Source organism: Narcine bancroftii, chromosome 4 (genome assembly GCF_036971445.1).
Source record: "Narcine bancroftii isolate sNarBan1 chromosome 4, sNarBan1.hap1, whole genome shotgun sequence".
In the NCBI taxonomy this organism is placed as follows: domain Eukaryota; kingdom Metazoa; phylum Chordata; class Chondrichthyes; order Torpediniformes; family Narcinidae; genus Narcine; species Narcine bancroftii.
Genome location: NC_091472.1, coordinates 56109800 through 56135494, shown reverse-complemented (window position 1 = coordinate 56135494; position 25695 = coordinate 56109800). Strand labels below are relative to the sequence as shown.

The 25695-nt window shown below is 40.2% G+C and overlaps 1 protein-coding gene across 2 annotated transcripts; it reads right to left on the bottom strand.

Moving 5' to 3' along the window:
• Positions 1-595: 595 nt before the first annotated feature.
• batf3 (basic leucine zipper transcription factor, ATF-like 3) lies at positions 596-25091 on the bottom strand. 2 transcript variants are annotated; one of them, XM_069931333.1, is made up of 4 exons: positions 24268-25091; positions 24065-24172; positions 12208-12306; positions 596-2396 (listed from the first exon to the last, which is right to left on the bottom strand). In XM_069931333.1, the coding sequence occupies exons 1-4, from the start codon at positions 24340-24342 to the stop codon at positions 2184-2186; spliced, it is 495 nt and encodes a 164-aa protein (XP_069787434.1). In that variant the 5' UTR covers positions 24343-25091; the 3' UTR covers positions 596-2183. The 2 variants fall into 2 exon arrangements, with proteins under 2 accessions (XP_069787434.1, XP_069787436.1); XM_069931335.1 differs by lacking the exon at positions 12208-12306.
• Between the last annotated feature and the right edge of the window lie 604 nt (positions 25092-25695).

Genomic DNA, 25695 nt, shown 5'->3' with positions numbered 1-25695 from the left:
TTCCTCAGGAGTTTGCAGAGATTTGGTATGACACCAGAAACCCTGGCAAATTTCTACAGTTGTGTGGTGGTAAGTGTGCTGGCCACAAGAGTTGCTTCAAAAGGCTGTGTTCTCTTCAGCAGTCAGCGTGGTTCTCCCTTTGCAAAATCACAATGTCTTTGCAAAGGTATAGAATTCTGGAACAGACCGTGACAAACATTCCCTCAGTTCTTCCAACATATCGAATTATCGCTGAGCTGTGATTTGTTAACTATGACCATTCAGTCCCTCCTGTTTATACTATCCCTTACAGTGATAATCCCATTTTACTAAAATGGGAGCTCATAATACTAGTGAAATTGAACAAATTTCATATGAATGCCAATGGCACTCAATGCCTATGTTGTCTCTGTACTTCATTTTGTCCAGTGTTATTGTCAAACAATGAACTCTAGTTATAGAATATTCCACAAGATGAAACATTTTCTTCACTTCTCCTTCTGTTCTAGAATTCTTAAGCTTCATAGCTGACAGCAATTAAATAGCATAGAATCATGTCTGAAGACAAAGTCATGTTATAAATACATTTTATAGATAAAGTTGAAAAAGACAATAATAACCATTAAAACATATTTTATTGCAGGCATCACCACTCGCGTTGCAATTAGCGACTTTATCTCCAGGCAAAGATATGAAAAATGCTTACTTGCCATATTCAAAGTGAACTTTTACTGTGGATGCACCTACAACCAAAGTCAAAACAAATTGATTCCTTCCCCCAAAATTTCTGACTTTTCAACAAATGTCACAGAAGAAAATATATGCTTGCAAAAAAGCCATCTAATTTAACAATCAACCTTGTTTGGTGAAGCAAATTTCCACTGTGCTTAATTTGAAAGGATTCTGATGTTGTGAGTGGCTGTTTGCTCCTTTGGGAGATGGTAAAAGAGTAAGAATTCAACTTGTCAGTTCACTGCAACCAGTTGCATTTCTGGAAACCACTGAGACATGTTCATCTACTTTTTAATATAAAGAAAGTCAAACAATGTCAATATGCTAAACAAAGACATCAAAAAATCCACAGCAATTGATACAATCCAAAAAGGCCACAATAGAGAGTCATGCATATCAAAGATTTTCAAAAATTAAAATAATTAATTGAAATATAACAGTTTATATTGTTTGGTTCTGCTGATAACTTCAGTTGTAAAATACCATTGTATGAATATAAATTCAGTTGAATTTTCTTTTGTTTCTTTGAAATTGAAAGAATTAACCCATTTATGGTAAATAATAGAGGAAAGTTTTAAATGACTAATGGGTTGATTACAAAGGGTGTTGTGGCAAACGTCATAATTAGACATCTGAATTTATGGAACCCTGGTGGATCATCATGAGAGGTTGCTCAATCCGTGCAACCATGACATCAGGGCCACATATCTGCAGACTTTTGTGTTTTGCTTCCAGTAATGTTGGGTTTCAGCTGTAAAGCAACACTTAAATTAGAAGGGTCCTTCAAAGATAAGGAAACAATTTATTTTGTAGAAAGGTAGCATCACTTTCAGGAGATGTTGAATGCTCTTCCTCATTACCGTCACTGATGAGATATAAGATGAATTATTCTAGGCTATTTAGAGGCAATTCTGAGTCACTACCTCACTTCATTTAGTGCACGATCCTGATGGCTTGTTTCCTTCATGCTTTAGAGGAACTGGAACACCCATACAGCGAAAGGCTCGAAAGCTCATGATCACAAAGTTTATGACAACCATTTTTTGGTCACTTTGGATTACATATGCTTAAAATTAAGATTTCTGAGAGCCTGTGCCACAATGTATTCCATTTCAGATTCATAAGTCGTGAGAAATTTGAAAACATTCTATTTGATTTGTGACAAATATATCACTAAAATGTCAGAAAAAATGTTAAAAAGCTGTTCATTTTCAAAATACTTTCTTCCTGTTCAATAGATTAAGCTAAGCAGAATTTACACACTGGGCAATAAACTTGCAAAATCTGTATCCTTAGACATGCCATACAATGTCCAGACTACAGCAGCATCATATAGGTCACAATATGGCCCAAGCATAATGTTTTCAGGATTCTCTTGGTACCGTACAAGAATCAAAGTCGTTAAAAAATTTATATATCATAACTTTTCTTAAAAAAATACCAATTTTTAAAAAAATCAATGTTTAGACCATCTATGAGACTCCACTTTGTCCTTCACATGACAGACAACTGGCGATTATATTAGGGTGAGATCTGGGCGTTGTGGCAAAGTTCATGGTACAGCGTATCATTGGACATGCTCGTTCATGATCTTTTAAAGCATCTGATAAATGTTTCACTTCTTCACTAAGTTTCCTTATTTCCCTTTTTAGAGCTGTGTTTTCCTGTTCCAGCCCTTCATATTCCTGTGGAAACAAAAACAAGTCTTAAAGAAGAGGAACTCAAAATGGGTACGCTTAAAGAATATTTATCATTAAAATTAGCTTCAAAGTTGCCCGGGAATGCAATCTTACAGAGCCAAAGTTTAAAAAAAAAACAAAAGGAATTTGGGGTCAGAGCCTTCTGTGGGCTTGGATTCTTTCATGCCAATTTCAGAGTTGAGTTTCACAAGCAAATTGCTTGGATGTGTGCAATGGTTATTAGAAATAAAGAATGCACACAAATAGAAATCCCCACCCTCTAAGTAAGTAATAAGTTTTATCTAAGCAATTATAAGAAGCATGGTGAGAAATGATAGTGATCCAGGGGTCATTGACAGAGAAGGAGAATGAACTGCGAAAATGAAAGAGGAAGGGAATTTTCTAAAAAAAATAGAATAAGCAGTTTTCAATGAAGAAATCCGTACCAATTTTTGGATCAGATTTTTGCATAGACAATTAGCTTTTTCTGTGTCCAGCTTCTTTGTTTTGATTTTGGCATGAAACCTGATGTGAGTATATCAACAACTCTGAAAATTCTGGGGTGTGAAGATTCTGGGACCTGAGTCAGAAATGGTTCAACAGAAATTCCCAACTTCCCATGGTGGAATTAGATTAGGTTTGCCAAGCATAGACTTGATGGGACTTGTCAGATCACATGATACAAATACCAGTATGCAAGAATTCAAGAGGACGGTGGGATGTGGGCCATTTTGGGCAAAATAAATCACCTGAGAAGATATGGATTTTTTAAAAACAAGTGCATGGTTGTACGTTTTTCTTTCATGGATAATTTCTAGAAGGATGGGGCAGGCAAGTGCACAGGGATACTCCATGTTATTAAGGTGGCCTCTCAGTAATGCTCACATTCTGGCAGGATCTGCATTGGAGACCATCAGTGGGCATTATCGTGCTCTTAGTGGAAGGGCTGGTGGCATGGATTTTCAACCACTCATTGTCTATCTTTTCGTTTTAGAGATTAGATAATTATCCACTGCACCAAAGAAGGAAGGTAAATTCTTCAGATTGTTCTCTGTTTTTATTTTATATTTCCCCCATCATTTTTTTTTATTTTTCAGGTTTCACTTGTTGACAGAATATTACAGTTTACTCTCAGTTTCAAAAGTCCTGTCTTCCATTCTTCCTTTGGTTAAGAGAATACTTCATTCTCTGTTTACTGCCTGTGCTATTTTGATCAGCTAGGAAGAGATGCAGAAGAAGGATCCTATTTAACATATGCTATAGAAAATGCACATAACACTCTTAACACTGCTATCACTACAGAGATAGTACTAAGCAAACTAGTGCCTCTAAAGGCAGGTAGGTCCACTGGTCCCAATGAAATGCATCTCAGGATACTGAAAGAACTGGCAGAAGATATGGTAGAGCTGTTTGTGGCAATTTACCAAAATTCTCTGGACTCTGGCAGGAAAGCAAAACATTAGAAGACAGCAAATGCTACTGTTTAAAAAGGAAGTAGGCAGAAGGCAGGTAACTCTAGACCAGTTGGCAAATGTCAAGGAAGAAATGGCGAGATACCTGGATAGAACTTGACAAATTTACTGTAGTTAATTGAGGATCTAATGAACACAGTGGATAGAGGGGAACAGGTGGATGTTGTACTTTTGGATCTTCAGAAGCCATTGAAGAGGTGCCACATAAAAGACTTAACCATAAGAAAAGGATGCATAGAGTTGGGGTAATGTATTGGTATAGATAGAGCATTAGTTAACCAATAGAAGGCAGAGAGTTGAGAAAGTTGTGAATACTAGGCTAGTGCGGAATATTGGATCATTTAGGGATTAGTGTGAGCTGACCAATGCATACAAAATTGATGCGATGGTAGCAGAGAGAGGATGGTAGAGGAGGGTTGTATTCAGATTGGAGGCCTGTGACCAGTAGTGTGCCATAGGGGTTTGTGGTGTGTCCACTGCTGTTTGACATCCATATTAAAGACTTGGCTGACAATATAGTTAACATATTTAATAAATTTGTGGATGAGACCAATAGGTTGAATCAGGTCAGGTCTTACACTGTGGTAGGGCCCTGAAGCACATTGTAAAACAGAGAGGCCTAGGGGTACAGGGGCATAGATCCATGATCTAAATAGGAAGAGTGGTGAAGAAAGCATTTGTCATGCTTGTCTTCATCAGCCAAGGCTTTAAATAGAGGAGCTGGACATTGTGTACCAACTGTACAAGATGTTTGTAAGACTGCCCGGATTATTCTGCACAATTTGGTTGTCCAGCTATAGGAAAGAGGGGCATACCTAAGGTAAATAATCATGCTCTATTTCCCAGGAGAGGGAAGCTTAAAGATTTAAGGTGAGAGGGGAAAGATTTAAAAGCAACCTGAGGGGCACCTTTCTCACACAGAGGGTGGTAGATATTTGGAGCTGCCAGAGAAAGTGGTGGAGATGGGTACAGTAGCAGTATTTAAGAGGAGTTTAAACAGGAACATGGGTGGAAAATATTTTGGGGGATATGGGGCAAATGCATGCATTTGGAATTCTCTTAGGTGGACCATAAGATATAGGAGCAGTAGCCCATTTGGCCCTTCTAGTTTGCTCCACCATTCCATCATGAGCTGATCCATTCTCACACTCAGTCCCACTCCCCTGCTTTTTCACAATGACCTTTGATATCCTGATTATTCAGACATCTATTAATCTTTTCCTTAAATACACCCAACAACCTGGCCTCCACAGCTGCCCGTGGTAGAAAATTCCAGAGGTTCACCCCTCTCTGGCTAAAGAAATTTCTTCACATTTCTGTTTGAAATGGGCACCATTCAATCCTGAAGTTTTGCTCTCTTATCCTAGACTCCCCTACCATGGGAAACAACTTTGCCACATCTACTCTGTCCAGGCCTTTTAACATTCAAAATGCTTCTTGGAGATCTCCCCTCATTCTTCTGAACTCCAAGGAGTATAGTCCAAGAGCTGTCATATGCTAATCCCTTCTTTCCAGGAATCATTCTTAAATAAGGAGTCCAAAACTGTACCCCATACTCCAGATGAGGCCTCAACATCACATCCTTGTTCTTATCCTATTCCTCTAGGTATGAACTCCAGCATTGCATTCCCCTTCTTCACCACCGACTCAGCCTGGAGGCTAACCTTTAGGGTATCCTGCATGAAGACTCCCAAGTTCCTTTGAATTTTCTTTCCATCTAAGGAATGTCTACTCTTTTATTCCTTCTTTCAAAGTGCATGACCGTACACTTTCTAACATTGTATTTGTCAACTTAGTAGGCATGGACAAACTGAGCCAGAGAGCATATTCTCATGCTGTACAACTCCATAACATAATGACAAAACAGCACTCACATGTTACCACCATCCACAAAACCTAGGATAATAAAACTCCAAACAGTAGGTTTGTTTAATTCAAAACAAAGATGGGAACCAGATTTGGACACAATAACAGATCAACAAGACTGGCAAGTTATGACAAATACTATTAATGTACGATAAAGATAACTTGATTATAATTTTCACATCAATTGTATATTACTCCTCAGAAATTGAATAGACGGCATCAAGGAAAAAGGACAAACAAATGACATATAATCCAATGGAGATTAATGAGAACTTTAAGCAATTTTATAAACAATTATACCAAACTGAGAACAAGGAGAAAGATGATAAAATAGAGTTTTAGGCTAAAATTGAACTGCTGAAATTGCAAGAAGAGGACCAAAACAAACTGATAAAACCACAAGAAAAGACGAACAGCGGATAATGTCTGTAAACTTATTAATCTAATTCACGCAGTTCAAGGAAACAAGAAGCCAACAGTGGCTGTGGCTTTAGACGCAGAAAAAGCCTTTGACAGAGTAGAATGGAATTATTTATTCTAAGTATTACAGAGGTTCAATCTACCAGAAAAATATATTAATTGGATTAAAGCATTATATAATGGACCATTGACGAAGGTAACAGTAAATGGATATGTATCGAACCAATTTAAATAAAGTAGGTCAACTAGGCAGGGATGTCCACTATCTCCATCACTGTTCGCTTTAGCAATAGAACCATTGGCAGAACTGATAAGAACAGAAAATAAAAGGGATAAAAATAAAGGAGGAGCATAAAATCAGTTTATTTGCAGATGACATCATAGTATACTTAACAGAACCAGAAATATCAATAAAAGAACTACATAAGAAATAGAGGGAATAGGGAGAAATATCGAGGTACAAGATCAACGCAAATAAAAGTGAAGTGATGCCAATGAGTGATGCGGATTATACATAATTTAAAAAAAGAATCACCATTTAAATGGCAAACACAAGCAATCTGATACCTAGGTATTAGATTAGATAATAATTTAAGCCACTTGTACAAATTAAATTATCAACCACTAATAAAGAAATTGCAGGAAGACTTAGAACATTGGAAAGAATTACCGCTAACGTTGTAGGGAGGGTAAATTGCATTAATATGAATGTCTTCCCTAGGATATAATATTTATTTCAATTGTTACCAGTTCCCTTAACAGATAAATTCTTTAATGAACTAAAGAGAATATTAAGGAAATTTTTATGGAAAAGGGAGAAACCGAGGATAGCGTTAGATAAATTAACAGAATGGTACAACCAAGGTGGTTTGCAGTTACCAAACTTTAAAAATTATTATAGAGCAGCACAATTAAGGTATTTATCAGATTTTTATCAGACAAGGGAAAAATCAGATTGTATTAAGATAGAGCTAGATAAAATAGGGGAGAAGGTACTGGAACATATACTTTATAAGTAGGATGAAAAGCTGGTATATATAAAAGCTCACCAGTATTGCATCATTTACTTAATATATGGAAGAAGATTCACTTAGAAAGGAAAAAAACAAATTACCAAATACCAAAATTATTATTGATGCAAAATCAGCAAATCCCTTTTACAATAGATAACCTTTCCTTTAAAGCACACATGTCAAACTCAGGCCCGCGGGCCAAATTTGGTCCGTGATATAATTATATTTGGCCCGCAAGATCATATCAAATATGTATTAGAGCTGACCCGCTGGCCGCCGCGCCAGTATAGCACATGCACAGCTAATACTACAAATCCCAGAATGCTTTGCAAATGCGTTGGCGCCGGCCCGTCAGCCCGCTAATCGCCCCCACCTCCTCTCTTTACTTTCATTAGCATCTGCGACCTGTCGCCCAACTCACATGTAATAAACCCCTTACGAAAAATGGCCAAACGAAAGACAGAAAACAGGACCTTTCAAGACAGGTGGGAGACAAACTCTGACCCCAGAGTTTGATGAACTTGCATCTTAAGAAGAGATGCCAAGTATCTGGTTTAGACCCAGGTGCATCAGAGTAAATCACAGTGTAGCAAGCTAAGCTTGGATTAATATTTTCTTTGGTTAACTTTGGACTGTTCATAGTTGAAAGATTGGATTTTCATTAAAGCAAGTTGTTATTTTTTTTACTTGTTGGCTTGTGGAAAAAAAAATACATTTAAAAGGAGCTTAAAGGCTATAGAGAAATATTATTTATTGAATAATGTGGTGGCTGAAAGTTCATGGAGAGAAAAGAAGGGAAACACTTAAGTGAACAAATGAAGAAAGTAAGATGAAGTGTTGGGCTTGTGGTTTTTTTACGTATGGTGGGACGCTAGTATGGGGAGAAAAAAAATGATTTTGGACTTCGAACATTTGTTAATGCTTCTTCTGGAAAGAGTTTAACCAAAACTATTATTAAACATTTATTTTAATAAGAAAAAGTTTAACATTACATATGTTGAAAGAAGAGAAAACATACAGATGTTGTTGAAAATTTTCAATAAATATTTAGTTTGGCCCACGACTTAGTCCAAGTTTTTAATTTTGGCCCTCTGTGTATTTGAGTTTGACACCCCTGCTTTAGAGAATGGGAGAGAAAAGGAATTAAAAGAATAGAAATTTGTTTTTTTGGGAAATAATTTATTAACATTTGAACAAATGAAATACAAATATGAAATAACTCATGGTACAATGTTTGCATACCATCAACTGAAAGCCTACTTAAAGGATAAATTGGGAAATAGACTGAGATTACCAGAAGGAAGCAACTTTGAATATGTGATTACAGACACTATGGTAATAAAAAGATTTATAATGAACATGTACATCAAGCTGCAAGAGAAGGAAAATGATGAAATAAGCTATAAACCCAAACAAAAGTGGGAAAAAGATTTAAACATAAAGATAAAAAATGAAACATGGGAAAAGGCCCATTTGGCCCACATGCCCAAATGACCTACACCCTCGAACATTCTGCACCGTGGACCAGAGAGCGCTACTTTGTTGGGATGTACTGGTAGAATGGCTTGACTTTAATGAACTTGAACTTTGATAGAAGTGTGACATTTGAGGAAACAAATATGCACTCTGAAAAAAACTTCTAGATCGGGACTTACAGGAAATTTATTTCTTTGGGTCTCTGAAGTTTTATGAACTTTGTAACTGAGGAATCATTGGAAAGATCATTGAAGCTCATGGGAACAAACAATTGGAACAAGCTGTCAAGTTTGACAAAGCATGAAGCCAAGGAAGTAATCTGGGGAATGAGGGACAAGGAAATTGCAGAACATTTAAAAAAACCTCCCATGTAAAATCACTCAGGACTTCTTCAAAGATATTTTCAGCATCAAAATTTGTGCCTGTCGTGAACCCAAGGTATTGTATATACCTACCTTGAAGGCAATGAGACTACTGAACCTGGTCTGATACATGAAGGAAAAATTGAGATCAAAGAGTGCTCCATCATTGTTGATATCACTGGCACCAAGAATCCATTTGGTACAAAATGGATAATAAGGTTACATGTAAATCAACTTGATCCATACTATTACAGAAAATGTTCTTGAAAGACAGGTGAATTAAAATACTAAAAAAGATGGCAAATGAAAGCCTATGCAATTATTACAACGTCAATCTTTTGAAGATGCCAAAGAAACTGCAAAATTCAGGCTAAACATGAACAAAGGCAACAGATGAAAGAGCTTGATGGAATATAGATATGTTTTTGGGAGATAAATTGGGGCAGGGTTTGTTAGTGTAGGTCACATACAAACACTTTAAAACAGATCTTATATATAATATTGGAACTCTGCTAATGCTAATGTCGGGGCCTCAGAGCCTTTGCAAAAGCTTTGGAGAGTCCCCAAGAGACTTCACTAAAAAGGCAACAGATGAAAGAGCTTGTCAGAGCCACATTCTGTCTGGAAGGGAACTTGTTGTTCTAAGAGGATCATGTGGTTTTGCAAGCAGAGAGAGTAAAACAGGCTTTCTCCCTGTGTGAGATAGTGATACAGTCAGCAACAGCAGCTGGGACTGGAACAGGACAAGCTGGCAAGCTTGTGGAAACCCCATTTGGAAGATGGTTGTGAGTTCTAAGTTCACCCTGGTCAAAGCCCTTGTGGTTCATGCAGGAGGGGAGGACTAACTGTTTAATGTTTCACTTGAAATAAGAGAAACAAAAATGAACTCTGTGGTGACTTGAAAGAAAGAGGTTATCATCTGGAGAACTTTGAGGGGGAAAGTTTTGTCAGCAAGTCACTGAAGTGGCTGATGGAAGTAAATCAGTTGTGGATGTCCTGGAACAACAAATCCCTCTCTGAAAACTGACAAGAACCTTCCTGAGCAGTAACCATTTACCTTTCAAGCCAAAGCCTAGTGAACTTTATAAATGTTAAGTTCTGTGCACAGTATAAGAATTGCCTGCAACCAGTGGACTTGGAGGAATGAAAAGTGAGATTGGACTGTGAATCAAAGAACTTTTCTGAACTTACACACACATTACATACACGTGCACTTAGAATTAGAAGGGGGTTAAGTTAGGTTAGTTAAGTCAATAGTGATAAGTTAAAGTGTGATTCTGTTTTCAAGTTTAAAAATAATTAAAAGCAACTTTTGTTTAAGTAACCATTTGTCTTGGTGAATATCTGTTGCTGCTGGGTTTTGGGGTCCTCTGGGCTTGTAACAATTATTTTTGAAAAGCAAGTAACTAAGGGGCGAATCATTATTTCTAAAGCACAAGCATATCGTTATAGAACATAAATAAACAACAGAAGTGGGACCAGACAGGCCAAGATTCTGTGAATCCTCAGATCAATAATCAGTTCTCTTAGTTCACCAGCAAAGGAGGCTACTTGGTCCATCATGCCCGTGCTGGCCTCTACCAAAGCAACTCACTAATTCCACACCCAGCCCTTCCTACATGATCTTGGAAAATTTTTCATCATTATACATTTATCCAATTCTCTATTGAAGGACAGAATTGAACCTGCTTCCTCTATATCTGTAGGCAGGATATTATAGATTCCAATCACATGTGCATAACAAAGTTTGCCCTCTTGTCACTCTAAATTCTCTTCCACCTTATTTTGTATCTGTGAGCATTAGTTCTTAACCACTCCTCCAAATTAAACAACCTTCAACTATATAATCTGTCCAGAGGCTTCAGTTGATATACTTATCAAAGGAACCAGTAAAAGCATACATGCTGGGGGAACTCAGCCTTGTCTCATAGCTTCTATCGCAGGTAAAGATATATTACTGACATTTCTGGCCTAAGCCCTTCTTTAAGGAGTGATTAATTAGAAAGGGGACAAAAAAGATTCACAGGAATGCTACCTGGACTGTAGGGCTTGAATTATAAGGAGGGGCAGAGGGGTGACCTTTTAGAGGTTCTAAACTGTGAGGGCATGGATAAGGTATTTTTTCCCAGGAGAGGGGGTTTAAAAGTGGAAGGCATAGGCTTCAAGTGAAAGGGAAAATATTTAAAGGAGATTGAAGTTTGGTAAATTTATGGAATGAGTTGCCAGAGCAAGTAGCTGAGACAGGTACAATTACATTGTTCAAAAGGCTTTTTGGCAGGTTCGAGCAGTGGTTCTCAACCTTTTTCTTTCCAGTCACATACCACCTTAAGTAATCCCTTACTAACCACAGGGCCATAGGTCATGTCAGTGGAAATAAAAAGGTTGAAACCACTGGTTTGGAGGGATATGGGACAAGTGCAGGCAGGTGGGATTAGCAAAGATGGACATTTAGACAGCATGGACGAGTTGGGTCAAAGAGGCTCTTTCTCTGCTGTATAATGTGATGAATATCCATGAACTTAAACTTAAAAATTGTATTCTACATTCCGAGTCTATATCATTAATAAGGATTAATGCACCAATGGTTCTGACTTTGATCTCAGGGAAATGCTACTATTTAATTCACCTTCCCAGTTCAAAATACAACTAGTCATTACAAAACTTTGTTGTTCATTACTTGGCCAACTTCATTTTTACATTATGTATATTCCTTTGGTGCCATGTGTTTGAACTTTGCATATAACCCTATGATGTGGGACTTAACTATCAGGAAATTCTATCAAATTGTTTAACATGATTTGAGTACGGAGAGTATAGTATGAAAATAGGCCTACGCCCCACTGCCTGCACTGAGCATCAAACACCCACTTGCCCCTAACAAATCTGTGTTGCCTTGTCTTAATTAATCAATTTTCCTCCACTTGCCTATTAACTGTATCCTGTATTATAATTACTAAAAATGTTCCCATCCCCAAGTGTAATCCAATTGACCTCTAGCTGCTGGGCCTTTCCTTACTCTTTTTTTAAACAAAAGGAGCAATATTTGCTACTCTCCAGTACACTGGCACCACCCCTTATATCCAAACGGCACTGGAAGATTCAGATCAGTGTTACTGTGATTTCTTCCCATACTTCCCTAAAATTCTGGGATACATCCCATCCAGTCCTGCTGGATTACTCACTCTAAATACAAATAATTTCCTAATACCTCAGTGCACTCAGTGGTTAACGTAGGTATCTCCACTATTACTTTCGAAGCTTTGCTGTTCCTGGTGAAGACAGATGCAAAACTCGTGCCCTCAGAATCCTTGTGAAAGTTGGCAGATATACAAGGGAAACAGAAATAAGTTATTGGTCACACTTAAATACCAGTATGGAGGTCTGACAGAATATGAAGACTATGCAATTGTACATATAAATAACGTCCTTCCTTCTTCTAAAAAAAAAGGTTAGTGTGATGTCATGCAATTAACTTGCAGTAGATCATTCCAGTCTGCTGTACTTGGAGGATCCACTGTAATAAATAGTTGTGCCGGTTTGCAGCTCCTCGAAATTTATTCAGTATCCTTAACATGAGTCAGGAGTTGAACCCTGTTACCTTGTGCAAGATAACTGGCAGTATAATTAATCAACTTGTGCTTCCTTTTAGAAATTTCCAGTATTTGCATAATTTCTCTGAAAGGCTCCCATTTCCCCTGAGAAGGATGACAATGTCAGTAAAAGATGAATTTACAGTCCGATTCACTCTCTCTGCCTAAGAAGAATCTGGTTCATTGGCAGTACTACTGGAAAACCACAGGCAATAATGAGAATTCATGTGATTTCCTGGTGCAAACAAGCACTCTAAAAATTTCCCCCATGTGTCAAAGCTTATAAATCAGCCCTCCACCTTGAATTGTTTGCTACATCATTAATTCATGGTCTAAATTTTCATAGATTTCTCCTCCAACAACAAAATTCTGTGCTGTTAATTTGCATTGGTGAAAACGGACTTGAACCTGTCAACTCACTTTCTTCAGCAGTTAACATTAACAGCCTTAAAATAATCTTTTTCAATCTGGGTCAGATTTAAACATCGGTTCTGAACTCAATGTTCTTCTATCAGTTATTGCTCACTGATCTTATGCAGAGATTGCCTTTGACATTTGCAGTGTGCAGTGATGATTGCACCAACAGAGACAAATCTTGAACGGTAGCCTGAACCAGGAGGGCACAAAAAATAGCTTAGGTCACCATGCAGTTTTGTTAGTCCTGAACATTCGCTCCCCCAAACAAACTCTAAGCCTGCAAGACCAATTACTCCCTTTCAAACAACCAGATCCAACTTCACCAAGCACAACAAAATCACATGGCACAGCTAGTTAAAAGAGTGGGCAGTAATTCTTCACAATGCCATGATTTTACGATGTGAACCAAGTCACGAAAGCTGATCTAAACAGTAAACTGTTAAAAGTAAAATATGCAATAGCTCAATGTTTTACTGAAAAACACTCAGGTTTTTTTAAAAAAATTACCTCACAGATTATGCACCTGTGAGTTAAACCATATTACTTTGTGGTATACCAAAAGAAACCCACAGGGTCTGGTTAAGCATCTTCAATTAATCAAATTATAAGAGATAAAAGTGAAGGTGTACAGTACGAGAAAGTTGCTAAACAGGAAAGACTGCGGACATTATGATTGTTGTGCAACTCACTCAGCCGGTTACGTAGTGTCTATAGGAAACAAAGGAGAATCAATGTTTCAGGCCTCAGCCCTTTGTCAAAATAAGAGCAAAAAGCAGGCAGGTGCCTGAATAAAAAGGTGGGGTGGGGGGGAGGAGAGGAGATGATGGAAGAAAGGGCAAAGGAAGGAGGAAATTGATCATAAGAGGAAAAGACTTGGAGGGAAAAAAGAAAGCAGCAGGGATGGAGAAGGTGTCGCTCTCTGAATGGAGAGGGAAGGAGGCAGGGAGCTGGGGAAAGGAGACAAAGGGATAGGGAAAGAGAGAGAAAGATGGGGTAGGGGGTCTAACAGAAAATGGAGAAGTTGAGGTTAATGCCATCTGGTTGGAGAGGACTCAGACATAATATTAGGTGTTTTTTCTCCAAATTGCAGGTGGCAATGCATGAAGCCATGGACAGATGTCTCTGTGAGGGAATGGAGAGTGGAATTGAAATGGTCAACCGCTGGAAGTTTCCAATTATTGCGGCGGATAGAGATCAAAGAAATGATCTCCTAGTCTGCGTCCAATCTCCCTGATGTAGATGAGGCCACAATGAGAGCACTGGATGCAGTAGATGATTCCTGTAGATTCACAAGTGAACTGCGCTTCACTTGTTAGGAAAGTTTGGGGCCCTGAATAGTGATGAAAGACGAGGTGTTGGTGAAAGTGTAGCATTTCCTGTGGTCACAGGGGTAGGTAACAAGGGGGTGGTTAATGGGAAGGGATGAGTGAACAAGGGAGTCACAGAGGGATTGGTCCCTGCAGGAAATGGAGAGGGGATGTTATGTCTGGTGGTGGGATCACGTTTCACGTGGCAGAAAAATTGCAGAGGATAATATGTTGGATGTGGAGATACCAGAATTATCTTGACTACACCTATTCACACCCTATCCCTGTAAGGATTCTATTCCTTTCTGTCAAGTCTTCCGCTTCTGTCGTATCTGTTTCCAGGGTGAGGTCTTCCATTCAGAACATCTGAGACATCCTCCTTCTCAAAAGACATGGCTTCCCATATATTACCATCACCTCAGCCCTTATTGGGATCTCCTCTATTTCCCGCACATCTGCCCTCCTCCCCTAGATGCAACAAGATCAGGATTCCCCTTGTCTTCACCTAACAGCTTCCACATCTAACATATGATCCCCACAATTTCTACCACCTACTATGTGATCCCACCACTAGACACATTTTCCCCTCTCCTCCCCTTTCCACTTTCTGCAGGGACTGCTCCTTTTGGGACTCCCTCATTCACTCATCCCTTCCCATCAATCGCCCTCTCATTACCTCCCTCTGTGACTGCAAGAAATTCTACACTTGTGCCACACCACATCCCTCACCAGCATTCAGGGCCCAAAGCAGTTCTTTCAAGAGAATCAAAACTTCACTTGTGAATCTGCCAGTGTCAACTACTGCATCTGGTGCTCCCATTGTGGCCTCCTCTACACTGGAGAGACTGCACGCAGACTGGGAGATTATTTTAGTTAAGCTTCCTCACTCTGTCTGCTGCAATAACGGAGACCTTCCAGTGGCCAACCACTTTAATTCCACACCATATTCCCACACTGACGTGTCTGTTCATGGCTTAATGCACCACCAAACTGAGGCCATCCACAAATTAGAGGAACAACATTTAATATTCCCTCTGGGCACTCCCCCACCAGATGGCATTGACATGGCCTCCAGTTTCTGTTAGGCCTCTCCCTATCCCTGTCTTCCTACCCCTGACTCTTTTGCTCCAGCTCCCTACTCTCTTCCCTCTCCATTCAGAGAACTATCTCCTCCCCCTATCTCTTCCCAGCTGTTTTCTCTTCTGCCCTCCCATCCATATTCATATATGACCTGTTGGCCTGTGCTCCTCCTCCTGTCCTTTCTTTCCTCCTCTCCTCTTCTCCCCTCACCTTTTTATTCAGGTGCCTATCTGCTTTTTTCTTATACTTTGAAGGGTTATCCTATGCTTCATATAGATGCTGCATGACCTGCTGAGTCTCTCCAGTACTTTTGTATATTGCACTACAATAAAGGAAGGGTTGTGGGCTTCTGGTCCAATATACTGTTCCTGCTTATCCTCTCAATCATTTCAGTCTAAGGATATAACCCACAGATTGTGGTCTATGTGGAACTTGGTGGAATGCTGAGAAGAAATTAGTAAAACATTAAACAAATCCATCAACTTGTTCAATCTGGTCATTCAAACAAAGCCTACCTGGTTACAGGGCAATGATTAATGATTTCAGATTTAGGATGTTCAGACATCTTGGGATGTATGTGATATTTTCATGACTCCCACTTCATTGCTGTGGCCAGATCGTCGATGTCAGCCATAGATCATGCCACAATATTGGCAAGAGTTGTTTGATTTTCTTTTCTTAATATACTTTCACATAATCCTTTACACATCAACTGGAAAAACACTTTGATCGAAGTGATACAGCTAAATGGAAATACTGTACAAAAGATGAATACCATGCATTTCACAATTCCTTAATTGAAAGCCAAAGGAATGAAATGTTATAATCATATCATCAATCCTACAATTCTACATTTAGCTTCAATTTCAATTAGTCCAATAAAATTTGATGCATTTTTAAAAATGGGATAGTCATAAACTGCATTCGCTTTACTTCATTATTGAGTAAAAAGACTGTTCTATTATATGTTTTACTGGTACCAAACAGTATAGGTTACAGAAATTAACTGAAGCAGATTCTTATTGATGGATGGGAATTTAGTAGTAGTAACATTCTTGAAGAATTGAACTTCCTAAAAAGCACATGGTCTGCTCTTCCTTCAACTGATATACCGCAACTAACTCAGGAAAGATTGGATAACACGGGGCTTTTCTTCTTGTAAAGAGTAGGCTGAAGCCTACTTTAAAAATTTGAATTGCTTTAATATGGTAGGAGTAGAAAAGATGTTTCATTTGATGGGATGGGTTGGTAAATCCAATAAAGGATTTTGTCAAAACTGCTTTCTCCAGAGAGTGTTGAGAATATGACCACAGGGAGTATAAAAGAAAAATAGATTCGATGCATTTAAGTGAGAACTGAGTAAGCACACAGAGAGGCATGCTTGATGAGATGGGTTGAGGAGAGATGGCTGATTCCTCATACATGGACTAATTGGGATGAATAGCCTTTACTGGTTCTCTAGATTCAACATGACGGTAACGTGAATATTTCCTACTGGATGAATGAACAATGAACCCCAGACACTGCCTTACTTTGACTTTTTATTTTTCTTGCAGCATTTTTATAAGGTGGTTTATTTAAACGTTTGCACTGTGATGCTGCCACAAAACAACAAATTTCGTGCCATGTCCTGATTCTGATTCTAATTCTGATTCTGGATTACCAATTTAATAGTCATTATCATACGATTCAACCTATGAACAACTGGATAACATTGTCATCTGCTTCAAGTCGCACCCATAACTTCAATTTTACACAATCAAGAATTATTTTGCACCTTGATATGTAAAAATAAAATGGGTTGACGTTTCTCATATTTGCTCTTTATGCACAGCCAATCAAAACCTTTGCCATAGTTTCTCACTTCTATTAAACTTTATCTACATTGTTTTTATGAACAGAGAAATGACGAGAATCTACATTCATAATTTTCAATTTTCTTTTACACTTTAAATCTCTTAAAGATTGTTCTATCTGGAGAGGCTAGAATTGGGAGTTGTGTACTCAGGATAAAGAGCGAGATATTGGAGTAGAAATTGTTTTGCCAAGAGGTTGTAAATCTTTAATTTTCTCCATCCTAAAATATGCCTGAGAATATTTAAGAACATGGTCAATAATGTTTTCAGCATTAAAGGAATTAAGGGATTGGTGGTCTCGGGTTTTGATGTTGAACAGCAGAGCAAGGTACACCTACTCCCATTTCTTCTATTCTTATAGATTTAAAATTAAAGTATTAAAGTATTTCGGTCAATGTACATAATTGAGGCTGGTACATCGTTTACAGACATTAGAGCCATAAAAACCAAGGTATGGCTCAAGTTCAAGTTCATTGTTAACTGATTGCACGAGTACAACCCGATGAAACAGTGTTCTCTGGTCCACAGTGAAAACAGTGCAAAAACTCATGCAGACATACAGACAAACAATACAACAGTACATAGAAATATACCGTGTATTAAAATAAATATTATTTAATTAATAGTAGAGTCGCAGAAAGTTGTAGCTGTTCAACAGTCATTCAGCAGTCTCACTCCCTGAGGGAAGAACATGATCCTCAGCCTAAAGTAAAATACCAAAGACTGCAGACAATGTGGTCAAAGTAAAAACACAAAGCTGGAGAAACTCACCAGATCAAACAGTGTCCTGTATATAGCAAAGATAAAGATACATCTCCAATGTTTCGGGCCTGAGCCCTTCATCAAGGCATGGAAAAATGTTGGCAGGTGTCATTCAGTATCTCTTTCCCGAGGAGCTGGAAGATATTGTTTGCGGGTGGTAGGGGCCCTCCCTGATTTTGCAAGATCCCCTTAAACAATGATCCTGGTAAATCACATTGATGGAGAAGAGAGATCCTCCGTGATCCCCTCTTACACTTATATGATCCTGTGGATCGACTTCTTATCTGATGCTCTACAATGTGATGCAGCTGGCCAGGATGGTCATGAAAGAGCTTCTATGGAAAGATGACAGAATGGTAGCCTTGCCTGCATTAACCTTCAGAGGAAGTGTAATCACTGCTGTGCCTTCCTAACAAGTGAGGCAATGTTGTGTGTCTAGGATAGTCACTTCGTAAGTGGACTCCAAGGAACTTAGTGCTCCATTCTCTCCACTGCCAAGCTATTAATATTTAGTGAAGGGCGGTCATCCCTGGTTCTCTTGAAGTCCATGATCATCTCTTGTCCACGTTAAGACTCAGGTTGTTATTCTCACACCATTGCATAATATTTTCCATCTTTTCTCTGTAGTGCAACTCACTGTGGCTGATGAGGCCAACTTCTGTCATGTCATCTGCAAACTTGATAACCCTGTTCAAGGTGGATCTGGCGTTGCAGGCATGGGTCAGTAGCACGACGGTGAGTGGACTGACCACACAATCCTGAAGTGCACCAACCAGTGCTCAGCATGGTGGTGCTCAGCGTTCTGCTGCCATCCCGGACAGACTGGGGTGCCTCTGTAAGGAAGTCTAGAATCCAGTTACAGAGAGGGGTGTTGAGTCTCAGTGAGGACAACTTCTCCTCTAGCCTCTGAGGTATGATAGCATTGAATGCCAAGCTGGTCAATGAACAGCAGCCCAGCATATAAGGCGTTATACTCCAGGTGGGTCAGAATGGAGTGGAGGGACAAGGCTCTAGCATCATCAGTGGAGTGATTCCATCTGTAGGCTTATTGAAATGAGTCCAGTGTCTCTGGGAGGTGCGCTTCGATGTGTTTCAAAATCATTCATAATGATGGAAGTCAGTGCCACTGGGTGGTGGTCATTGAGGCATGTTACTATCACCCTCTTTGGTACTGGGATGATGGTGACTGTCTTGAAACCTATGGGAATGATGGACTGCTGCAATGACATGTTGAAAATCTCTGTAAGAATTTCTGTCAGTTGGTCTGCACAGTCCTTCAATACCTGACCAGGTACGTTGTCTAGTCCTGCTGCCTTGTGTGGGTTCACCCTGGATACGATTCTCCTCACTTCAGCGGGACATAGAGCTCTCTTAGGTGTCAGCCTGTTTTTCTTGTTGAACTGTGTGTAGATGCTCAGTCTGTCCTGAAGGGAGGCCTTGTCATTGACTCACAAGTCATGATCAGTTATTGTTTTGATACCTTGCCTCATGAACCTCATGTTGCCGGTGTCGCACAGCTCCTATGGATTCTCTGTGTGTACCCACATTTTGCCTTTTGCATTGCACTGGAGAGTTCAGCCAAGCTGGTCTTAGTGCCAACTTGTCTACTGTCCAGAAGGCAGCATCACGAGGTCTGAGAAGTGCACAGGCCTCTGCATCCAACCATGGTTTCTGGTTGTGTAGCATTTGATCTCCATGACATCCTCGATGCACTTACTAATGTAGCCAGTCACTGAGCTCATGTACTTACTGATGTTTACGTAGCCACTGTAGATTGCTGGCTCCCTGAAACAGCTCCAGTCCATGGTCTCAAAGCAGTCCTGTAGTGCTGCTGTGGCCCCTCCCTCCAGCCACGTCTGATATTATTGTGAACTGACCATTCGTTTTGCCAATGGTCTGTATACTGAGGTTTTCAGGACGGATAAGTGGTCTGAGTATCCAAGGTGGGGACGATGGGCCCCAGGGTCTGGTGTTCACTCAATCTAGGTTGTTCTCTCCTCTGGTAGCAAAGTTGACATGCTGTTGAAACCGTGATAGAACAGATTTCATGTTGGCATGGTTGAAGCCGCCAGCTACAATCATCCATTCATCAGGGTAGGATGCCTGAGCTTTACAGATGGCACCATAAAGCTCCTTCATTACTTCCTCATTTTCTTCAGGCGGAATGTAAATTGCGACAATCAGCAAGGCTGTTAATTCCTGGGGCAGATAGAACAGTCTGCATTTCGCCATCAGGTACTCTATCTCTGCTGAGTAGAAGGTCTTTACAAACACAGACAATATTTCTTGTCCATGTACTTGTATTAATGTCTTATGAACATTACAATTATCAACGCTTCTATCACTTCCTTTGGTAGCTTGTTCCATATACACTCCATCCTTTGTAAGATGTGGGTGCCCCTCAGGTCTCTTTTATATCTTTCCCCTTTCCCTTTTTATCTGTGCCCTCTAGTTTTAGAGTCCCCTATCCCGGATAAAAAGATTATGGCTATTTACCTTACCTGTTCTATTCATAATTTTATAAACCTCCCCAGCTCCCCCACTCAGCCTCCCACGTTCTAGTGAGAAAACACCCAGCCTCTCCAGCCTCATCTTATATTTCAAGCCTACGGGTCCTGGCAAAATTCTTGGAAATCTTTTCTGCACCCTTTCCGAGTTAATGAATCCTTCCGACAGCTGTGTGACTAAAGCTGTGCACTATGTTCTAAGTGCAGTCTCACCAATGCCATTCCTGCTCATGTACTCAGTGCCCTGACCAATGAGGGCAAATGTTACAGCTGGTTCCTTCACCATGCTGACTAGCTGTGTCTCCACTTTCATAGATCTATGCACCTGTACCACCAAATCTCTTTGTTCTACAAAATTGTCCAGGGCCCTAGCATTCACCTTGTAAGTTCTGCCCTGAGTTGATGTGACAAAGTGCAGCACCTTGCACTTGACCAACTTAAATTTCATCTGCCATTCCTTGGCCAACTTTCCCAGTTCATCTATTGCATCAAAACACCTGTTTTATCTAACACAGGAATTAGTGAATCCTATGTGTAACTTGGGAGTTGTTTAGCAATGTACAAATGAGCAGTTGTCATTTTTAAATATTTGTTTTTCAAGGCAAGGATTTTCAGCACTGGGAGATAGAATATATTTCATTTCAGAACCCCATAATTAGCATTCAGGTCAATGTCAAATTGGAATATACCCTTGTTCCTTCTTCGATGTACTGGACATGTTCCCCAGAACAAGAACTTTAAATGAATCAGTATTAATATAGATTATTACACAATTATATATCAAGATGTACTGTGCAAGGAACCTGGGTGAGTGATCACAATACCTCCACAAAATGTATTTGAAACACTGAATCAATTTATTAGGTGTGAGGACCAGAGAGATGTAATTGCTCAGCACTAAGATGTGAGTGCATTCATTGCTGGGAACCAGCAGGCTTCATGTATTGACAGATGGCCTGTGTGACACTCTCTCTTTGAGTTGGTTATGGTGGAAGCTGCGATCTCCCCCTCACCTTCTTTGCCTGTGCAGCTCTTCCCCCACCCCCACTCTGAAACTTTTTCTCTGTGATAACAAACTCAATGCAGCTTACATCACATCCAGTTAGTGGTGGTGAAAGATAATGGGAAACAGGTGATCTACCAACACATGGAGGTACTGTCACTCCCCAACAATGGCCACACTCACTGTGCCAATCAGCGTGCAGCCCCAAATCTCACCGCTGAGTTACTGCAATTCCTCTCATCCTGCTGCTTGCCATGTCAACTTTTTCACACAGAGGGTAGATAATATTTAGAACAAACTCCCAGGGGAAACTTTAGAAACAGGTACAATTACGATATTAGGGATTTAGGATTATACATCCTAAATCCAGGCAAAAGAGACTAGCTTAGTATACATCAGCATGGAAGAGTTGGGCTAAATGCTGTATGACTCTATGACCTCACAAACAGCCTCTCCACTCTGAGCAGTGGGCAATCCTTTATTGTGGGATGGCCAGTGGGGAGGGTGGAAATACACACCAAATTCCCAGCACAAGAGGGTGCAGACTGAGCACGTACTAGTGTAGCTTTGAACAACAATGCTCCTTTTATTCCAACCTAAAATCTATTGCATGGAGGAGACTATTTGGCCAGTCTGTCTGTGGCTATTTCACCAAATCTTTCCTTCCAGTCCTACAGGTCACAAATTTTCAAGAGCTGGGGCAGTATCGTATAAAAGTGAAAACTGTTTCTGCTACTACTACATTTCTGTTCTACTAAACAGTGCAGAGAAAACAGAGTTACAGTTTCAGGTTAATGACATTCGATTGAACTTAAATAAAAAATTCTGAGTAGATATTTCAAAGTCTAATTTTATGAATGATACATATATAGAGAGAGTGACCTTTCCTGCTCTTAGTTAATGTGAGGAATATTTTTCAGGCAAACAGGTTTAAATATAATCCATAGAGGAAAGTTTCAACTTTGATTAAAAGGCAGATTAAACACATCTTTGCATTGCATTTAACCTAAACTTTTCCATATTTGTAAGTGATTGATAATGACTACGAGATGCAAGCAAGGGGAAAAATTCCATCATAAATGTTACTTTCATACCAGAAAATTCTAAGAAATTGTGAATTGGTTCATCCTAATTAGTCATAAGAAAATGCCAGTGATTTAGATATGATTATACAGTATGTCAAATACAGGGCTTAGCTTTAAAGAGCCTTCAACTTTTTATTACCTATTTCAAGCACAAAAAATTAATCAGGAAATACAAATCCTGAATATAAGGAATGTATAAATGACCTTTATTAAATGAGCAGATACTGTGAACTTCCAATGCATGGTCATCTAATATCTTCAATATTATGAACTTTCAAACCCAAATATGGATTGAACAATAGAATAAAATCACACTCTCGCAACCTTCTTTTGACCTTCTGAGGTGGTGCTTCTCATACTGAGGTTATCTTCCATCCCTTTTCCTAGGTCCTGCAAAATTAGCTTAGTGATGGGAAGGATGACAGATATAACTCAAGAACAGATGATTTTGTTATTGGAAAACTAATTCCTATGGGGTTCCATCAGACTCCCCACTCAACAGCTTGCATTTTTTTGGTCCTATATATCGACGACTTAGACCAAATGCAAAAGGCGTGAGATGAAAGATGACAAAAAGATGTATTATATTTTGAGGAAAATTTTAGACACTTGCAAGATATAGATTAAACACATCTTTACTTTGCATTGCATTTAATCTAAACTTTCTCATAATTGTCAATGGGGAAGTAAAATGGCATATGGAATTTAATTCAGAGAAACCTGATTCAATAAATTTGGAGATGTAAGAAGGCAAAATAAAAAAGAATAAATATTGAGTGATGTGAATGAAAAGTGGGACTTGGAATATATGTCCACAAACCACTGGGGCGGGACAATAAGGTGATCATTGATGGGTCAAAAGTGGGAAAGGGTCCCTGGCCTAAAACATTAACTATTTATTCTTTTTTAGACGTACAGCGCAGTAACAGGCCGATTCGGCCCACGAGTCGGTACTGCCCAATTTACACTCCATTAACTTACACCCTTGGTGCATTTCAAACGGGTGGGAGGAAACCGGAGCCCCCCGGGGAAAGCCCGGGCAGACACGGGGAGCACGTACAACTGCCCAATTTACACCCCATTAACCTCCACCCCCCCGGTCCATTTCAAACGGGTGGGAGGAAACCGGAGCCCCCCGGGGAAAGCCCGGGCAGACACGTACGAACTCTTGACCAGCAGCGCGGGATTCGAACTCCGGTCCCGATCGCAGGCGCTGGAAATACAGTGCAGTCCCAGACAGGTCCGTCAGTATCAATAACCGCGATGAATTTAAATCGCAACTTCATTGGTTCGCGGATACGGGAAGACGTTAGTTTAATTCCTGCTATCTCAAAGGTCGATTTTACTCAAGGTTATGGGCCGCTGCTTTCGTTATTCAGTGTTGTAGTTTAGCTTAAACGCATTTCATTCTCCGCGAATTAAGTTATTATTTGGGCCATCTGTCTCTCAGCGCGATACCTCGTGTAGTTGATCTGCCTTCAGCGTCTGTTTCTTGCGACTTCTTTGCGCAGCAATTCTGTTTTTTTCCCTTCTTCGGAGTTTCTTGTTATCGCCTCCTCCGTAGTCCTAGAGTCCAAACAGCAGATCTTGCTTTACAACATGCAGGGACAAATGGCCGGTGCGGTGCATGACAGACGGCGCGACAGATACTTTCCACTGACCTGAGATGCTCGGTCCGCGCTGCTGCTGCTCGCCGGACTGTGTGCGGGATTCTCCGCAGACTCGAGCCCAGACATGGCATACGAACAACCAACCAGAAGAGACGCGCGGCAGAAAGCGAGTGCCAGAGAAGAGTTCAACGCCGCATGCTTTCAGGAGGCCGGATTTCCCATTGAGCTGGGCTGGAGTCAAGTCCTACTGAGGCAGATGTTTCGCACGCCGTTTGCCATCGATCTCGCAAACCCCCTTTGGATTGTAAAACCAAAAGCAGCCTTGAGGGTTTCACTTGGCCAATTCTTCTTGGAATGCGCTCGCCAAATTTCCGTCACGTGTCTTGGTTTATAATTTCGGGATCTCCAGACAGCCACACTGACTCTGGTCACGCAGGGTCTCCGCTCGGCTCTTCCTAAAAATAACAACCTGACGCTGCCGCACAACGGGGCCAATGGAAGCCTGCGGACAGAATGTATATCGGCGTATTCCGATCCAAACCCTCCTTCAGTCAATCCTTTGGAAGGTCGGGTTTGGCCGTACTTTCTGGGTTCATTGCACAAATAGCAGCTGTCAAGAAAGATTGGACATGCTCGCGTCTACACTGCACCTTGCTCAACAGAATAACTTATCAATGACTCTACTTTCGGGGTGTTGGGGGGGGGGGGGGGGGAGAAGGGGTGAACTGCTTGCGGGTTGTCAGCCGTGCGGCCCACACGCTCACGGTGCGCTGGTGCGACAGCTCAGCCTAGCCTTGCCAGGAGCGGATCCAGAGGCGCAAACCTATCAAACCTCCTGTCACCCCGCAGAACTTGGGGAGTTGCAAACTAACAGTTCGGTACCTGACAGCGGCAGCCTTGTTCGAACAAAACGAGGGGACATGAGGCCCCTCGCCCTCCGCTGTCCGATTTCGTTTGAAGGGGATAGATAATTACTGCAGGCATTTATTTTAGCAGCAGTTCCGCATTTTTGTCAACTTTAGGTGTCAAGACTTATTCTGCTGTTGCAATTGATCAGTACTTATCTAGATTTATAGACTACACTGATCCTATGGCTTATATTCTCTTTGCTGTAGAGTAGTGTACGAGTTAGGAAGGTTTTGCAGAGATTATAAAAGAGAGATTAGAATATATTTAAGTCAACTCATTGATTAAACAATAAGCTTGGGTGGTCTAGAACAGCCATTCTCAACCTTATTTGCTCTTGCTCCACCCTGCTCTAAGTTTATGGAAGAGTTTTGGTTTCTTCTATATTTCTTCTACCCCCTACATAAATATATATATAACTTATGCTATGTGAGGTGAAAATAAAATAAGGCTTTTATTTAAATATGCTGTGGCCCCAAGTGGGGAAGGGGTGTCCTAGGGCCCATGTTGAGAATGGCTGATCTCGAGATGACAATCCTGAAAGCTGAGGTTTTTTCCCCCTTGAGTATAATG